Raw genomic sequence first — 6,219 nt, forward strand, 5'->3', positions numbered from 1 at the left:
CATAATCCATTTTGTTYATAAAAACAAACCAGAGCTAAACTGTTGTAGTATTTGAGTTGTATTTCGTTTCAATAAATGTTATATGTTGAAGTTTTCTACAATTTGAAACCAAAAAAACATTTTTATGAATATTTCGAGATTAATATTTTTAAATACTAACTAGTGAAAGCTTATCTTATTAACTGCCTAGCTCCATTTGTCGTATTTCGTAATCGAAATTTTAGCGTAACTCTTGCAACTTTGTTCCACTGTATCCATTTACGAATGTTTCACTTATAAATCTGGTAGCATTAACATTAACAACAAAAAAGCACTACCAAAAATCCTTCCGCTCTTAACAATTTTTAGACATGTTTTGTTAAAAGCTCGCTCCCTCTATCTCACTCACACACATCAGCGCACAGTTYGCCAATTTGCAAATGCAAGTCCTGTTTCTCAGTTTACATCATACAAAAGATGAAAAGAAAACATACTCAAATTCCGCCACTACTGTTGTTGCGGCAAAATCTAACTAGAATCAACAACAAAACGTACGCCATCCATTCCAACMCAACCCCTGTCTACATATGTTTCTATTATTTTTCTGTTGCACTGCTCTATTCGTTTACAAATTTAGTTTCGTGTCGGATTCCTTCAGCTTTCGATGTGACACTTCTGTTCTCTCTCGGTTCGCTTGTGAAAAAAAACATAAAAGACAGAATATTTGCGAAATTCATATAACTTAAATCTCTATAACCATCTCGTAAGCAAAAAGTGAGACTAMAAATAAAATCTTCAACTTCAAACGCTGTTGTTACTAYATCAAAAAGTTCTTTCAATTCTGCAATAGTCCAAGCAATAAATAGTAATTCTCAATACAGTCGCAAAGTTGGCTAGTTGGAAAAGTTTATTTGCTCATTTTAAAGGGGCTAGAATAACAGGGTGGTGTGCAATTTATTGTATTACCACCAGCAAAAATCAATTCGCATATTATAACGAGTGTTTGCCGYGAGTGTGAGTGAATGAAAAAGCTTTGATAAATAAAAAAGAGTGCGTGATATTGAACCGTATGGCAAACGCAGCAACAAAATTTATCTGTGAACTCTCTCTCTCTAACACAAATTTGCGTCCAAATATGGAGCGCGAGTTGTGAAGTGGTTTTTGTTTTTGGTGTTGGCGTTGTCGCCTGGTAAGTACATATATTAATTGGTTATTATTAATTTTTAATTACTCAAATTATAAAATTACCACTCTTACAGAAACTTTCTCAGTTTCTAGAATTTTAAGTGAATCAAAAGCTATAAAACCGCGAGTAAGTAGAACATAACTGCATAATCTTTGGATTAATGAATTAATCATTTACCCTTGAATGGAATATTACCATCGAGTTTAATTTATTCTCATTTATACATAGGTAACAAGGTTATAATTATAGAGTTATATTGTATAAATTAAGTACGTATACCGCTTGAGCAATGTTTTTGTTTACATAAAAAAACATTTGTAATGGAAATATAATATTGTAGTCATCTGGTAACATTATTTTAATGATATCAACAAATCAGCTGATTGCAGTCACCGATAAATATTAAATTAGCATTCAGTAACATCTCTGTTGCACGCATGAATACTAAGCGCCTTATTTCCATCTTTGTTCAGCAAAAGAGCAGATGGCTTGTAAGACGAGTAAAAACTAGTTWCACTGCACCACTGTAACAACCGACTACAGCAACGACAATCGAATCGTCTTTCTTGCACGAAGGCTACTAACGAACGAAACGAAACGAATTCAGCGCACCGCATTGAAAATGCAAACGGCAGCCATTGTGATTCACCGACGACAGAAGAAGACAAAAGGACGTATACAGCATAAACGCTCTTACTAAAAAAGAAATTTCAGATATATTGCAATAAAATTTCACACAAGAAAATCTAGTTATTTCGTTTTCTTACTGTTTAATGTTTTTATAACGGTTTATATTGCTCTAATTGTATCGTGGGTGCAATTATTATGGAAATACGGTCTTAATTGGTAAATTGGTGTTCGCAAATATATCGGCTGTAGACATAAGTTGTCAAGCGCAAAATTAAACTGGATAAGGTGACGTGAATCGTGTATATCTTTGTTGAATTCAAAAATAAAAAATTGATTTTCGGAAAATTTCCTAATAAGTAAAGAGTGTAGCAGGTAAGTTATGCGCTACAGCACTGTGAAATTTTAAAATGTGAAAGTGGAAATAAAAGATCTGGTAAATTGATAGATGCATTATTAAAGAGCACTAACAATTCTCCCWTTCGCTTAATTTTGTTAGTGCTGTCAAAATTAGTGCAATGCAATAATGTAAAATCAACTAAATTGGTTGTGTTTTTTTTTTTTGGGATCAGTAGACGTTGCTGCTTCTGCTTTTCATTGCATATTTCTTTTCACTCGCTCGTGCCACTATGTCAAGCCTAAAAATAACACCATCTCATTTTTGCATGTTTGTAGCAAATATTAAAATTGCCGCGTAGCTAGTGTTCCCACCATTTATTTTTGTTACGTTAACATTGTAGTGCTGACTCGTTCTGCGCTCATATTAGTTATTTTTTTTTGTTTGTTAAATGTTTTTGTTTAAATGTTATATATATTTTTTTTATATTAGACTAATTGAGACAATCCAAGTGAAAGGATGAAACAATTAAACCAGAAGGGTGGCCAAACATTCTAAATCGTTGGATTTTAAAATCAATGTCTTAATGAAATAGTGGTCCAATTAAAGAGAAGTTAAAAAATGTATACTTATTGATTTTTAAATATTGGATACAATTTTTTTTTGTAATTTTTACATAGTTATCGTTTTATATTTGTTTCAGTAGCTAAACATWGTCAACTTTAAAATTGGGTTAAATTTAAAATCATAATATAAATTGTGTTCCCTAGATAATTAGCTAATTTACATACATATGTATATACAAAAATACATACCTACAAACATATGCATGAAAGATAATTGATGCATTCAATCTATCAATTTACCATAAAGATAAGATGTTAGTGACTTTATTTACAATAGCATCTTTGTGCTGAGATACTTGTGTTGTCTAATATTTATATAACACTATTATTTTAGGTTCTGCGCTATACTTCACAATTTTGATACACATCTAAAAGTAGTAGACYTGAAGGAATATGGAGCGTAAGAAAGTTCTTGAGCTGGACAAGATTTGTCGRGTGTGCATAGCAGAACGTAAAGATATGCGACCATTATTTAGTGAGAAGATCGCAGAAATGCTGATGGAGTGTGCCACTGTAAATATTGAAAATACTGAAGGCTGGCCAGATAAAATTTGTRTTCAATGCGTACACGCCGTGTCGCGGTGTCATGCCTTCAAGAAGCAGGTTGAACGCAGCGACAAAGAATTAAGAGAATACATTAAAAGTTTAACTGTACGTGTGGTCATAGAAGAAACCAGTGATATGAAGCTGGACGCGTCGCCGCAAAAAATGTTGTCACAGAAGCCACCTAAATTGCAACTAATACAGCCGCAGACACAATTTCAATTACAGRCGCAGCAAAATCAATTGCAATTACAACAACAGCAAATTATTCTTCAGCCGCAACAGCAACAGCAGCAACAACCACAGCAACAGCATCAGCACCAGCCTCAAAATCAACAACTGCAACAAGTACAGCATTTACAACTGCAACAACAAACACAACAACAACAGCCAACTAAACGAAAGGCCATTAGTACATCACGTAAATCTCAACGGCAGTCGAAAAAGTCACATTTACTGCCACAGCAGGTGCAACAACAACAACAGCACCAACAACAACAACAACAAACACTTGAACATGTGTCGTTGCAAACAATGGTGCAGAATGTAACATCGCCGCGCACTCAGGCACAACCTGCAACTCARCATTTGCAAACTACACAAACGTCCTTGCAGCAACAACAACCACAACCCCAGCAACTAATTTCCACAACCGCCTTGCCACAACAAATTGTTCTACCCAATGGGCAAATAATTACCACAGCGCAAATTGTCACACACGCTGGACCTCCACAGATTGCGCAGATAATAAGTACGCCGAATGGCTCAACGGTACAAGCAAACCCACCCTCTAAYGCCGTTGCTGCGCAACCTCAATTCACACCACAAATTATACAAACATCTAACGGACAGACATTACAATTGATACAGCAGCCGAATGGGCAGCAAACATTGCAGTTGGTACACGTGATGCCACAGCGWACTATTGCYACCACGGCGAATGGAACAAGCGTGATGGTAACCACTTCTGAAGATGGTACCACGACGATAGTAGATGATGAAACRTTAATCACGCCCGACGAGCATCACCTGATTGATGATGAAGCCGATCTGGAAGAAGATGATGAACAAGAACAAATCTGTGAAACAATTGTGGTGGAAGATGATCAGATCACTCATCAGCAGTTGCTAGCTGGTCACCATACAATCGTAGATGAAGATAATTTATCGCAAGGCGAAGCACAAGAACTGGAGTACCTTGAAGATGTAACTGTAACCACATCGAATGTAGGACATGCACATCATCAGCAACATCATCATACCCAACACTATCAACAGCTGAGCGATTGTGATGGTGATGCAAGTCAGCARCAACATTTACAACTGCATGATGATGATGATATTATCGAAGAGATACACATGGATGAAGAGGAAATGCTGGAAGATGATGGTGCAGATGTGATGCATGTGATGGAAGGAGACGGTAGCGAATTTATTAGTGATGAAGATGGCAGTCAGCAACATTTGGTTGGAGAGAACGGTGATCCGCTGCAGTACACTGTGCTGGAAGCAGCCACCGACGATGAGGAACTYGTTGAAAGCGACGTAAAAGAAGTTCTGCAAGCTGCTTGCGGATCGGAAATGCAGAACGTTGTCGATTTTAATCAAACGGTCAGCAGCGTGGCAAGTGGTGGTGGTGGTGGTGGCGGTGGCGTTGGATCAGGTAGCGGCGCATCTGTAGGCAGCCAAACACCAACACCCAAGCGTCAACGTAAATCGAATTCCAAAGCCGTTGCCAATTCACGGCAACTAGTTGCCACCGCATCCTCAATAGCGACATCAGGGGCGTCGGACGATTTGGATTTCGATCCCAAATTTATTGCAGAAATTATAAGTCAGCAAACGACGGTGCTCGGTTCAGGTCGCCATGTGTGTAATTTATGCCGCCATGAGTTTAAACAATTTAAAGCGCTGCATAATCACATGCACCAACATTCGAATTGGATACGTGCAAATTGTAAGAAGCAACCGCAGTGTGAAATCTGCCTTAAAAGCTTTAAGGGTCCAGGTATGCTAAAGATGCATATGAAGACACATCAATCCGCGGCGCGCACACCTACCTGCAACATCTGTAACAAGAGCTTCAAATCAAAAGCGATACTATATCGCCATCGGCAAACGCATCAACTGCGCTCCTATGCTTGCGCCGTGGATAACTGCCGCAAAACATTCTCGATGCCACAAACGCTGCGTACGCATTCGGACAACAAGCACCCGAACTCAAAGCAGCCGAGATTTAAATGTGGCGAATGTAGTTTACATTTTGACGATGTCGATATGCTSCATACGCATGTGCAGACGGGTGTGCACAGTGATACGMTGACGATGGAAAATGGTGATGGTGATGGCGGAGGCAATAATGGTACTGATGGCTCGGGTGGTGGCAGTATAGACGGTTCGGGTTGTATGGACGCCAATATGACGGGTAACACTATAATTGTTGTCACGCAGGGGTAGGTTTGCAGTTGCTATGCAAGCTGCACTCATTCCTCGCWCGGTCGTTCTCTCTCAGCGGCAGTTTTGTAAATTTGATTGGTTTCCTCTRCGGAAAATAATGCTTTCCCAATGTGCTAGATTTAATGTTTAATTTGTTTAAAACAAAATAAACAATTCAACATTAGAATTAATTAATTAAAAAATAGGATTATTTTTAATAGCAATTATTACATTTAAAAAATACATACATATATACGTATGTATTAAACAAACCAACAAACATATGTACATATTAATGAAAAATGAAATTATTTTTAAAATATACAAAATTTACAAACTAATTCGTAATTATTGAAATGACAAAGCAAAACAATAAAAATAGAAAACATGAAAATGTTTTGTAATAAATAAATCAACGAATATTAAAATGTATTCAAAAAGCTGCTCTTTACTTTATTAATTTTTTTTTTATATCTTTAATTAAA

General features: G+C 36.9%; 1 protein-coding gene across 3 annotated transcripts; it reads left to right on the plus strand.

Annotated features, from left to right (window-relative positions):
- The first annotated feature begins 2,082 nt into the window (after positions 1 to 2,082).
- On the plus strand, positions 2,083 to 5,942 carry LOC108975464. 3 transcript variants are annotated; one of them, XM_018943960.1, is made up of 2 exons: positions 2,083 to 2,167; positions 3,090 to 5,942. In XM_018943960.1, the coding sequence occupies exon 2, from the start codon at positions 3,149 to 3,151 to the stop codon at positions 5,753 to 5,755; it is 2,607 nt and encodes an 868-aa protein (XP_018799505.1). In that variant the 5' UTR covers positions 2,083 to 2,167; positions 3,090 to 3,148; the 3' UTR covers positions 5,756 to 5,942. The 3 variants fall into 3 exon arrangements, with proteins under 3 accessions (XP_018799505.1, XP_018799506.1, XP_018799507.1); XM_018943961.1 differs by lacking the exon at positions 2,083 to 2,167 and adding an exon at positions 2,539 to 2,752; XM_018943962.1 differs by lacking the exon at positions 2,083 to 2,167 and adding an exon at positions 2,874 to 3,009.
- The last annotated feature ends 277 nt before the right edge of the window (positions 5,943 to 6,219 follow it).

The sequence above is a fragment of the Bactrocera latifrons genome, unplaced genomic scaffold (assembly GCF_001853355.1).
Source record: "Bactrocera latifrons isolate USDA-ARS-PBARC rearing strain unplaced genomic scaffold, ASM185335v1 scaffold_65, whole genome shotgun sequence".
NCBI classification, from domain to species: domain Eukaryota; kingdom Metazoa; phylum Arthropoda; class Insecta; order Diptera; family Tephritidae; genus Bactrocera; species Bactrocera latifrons.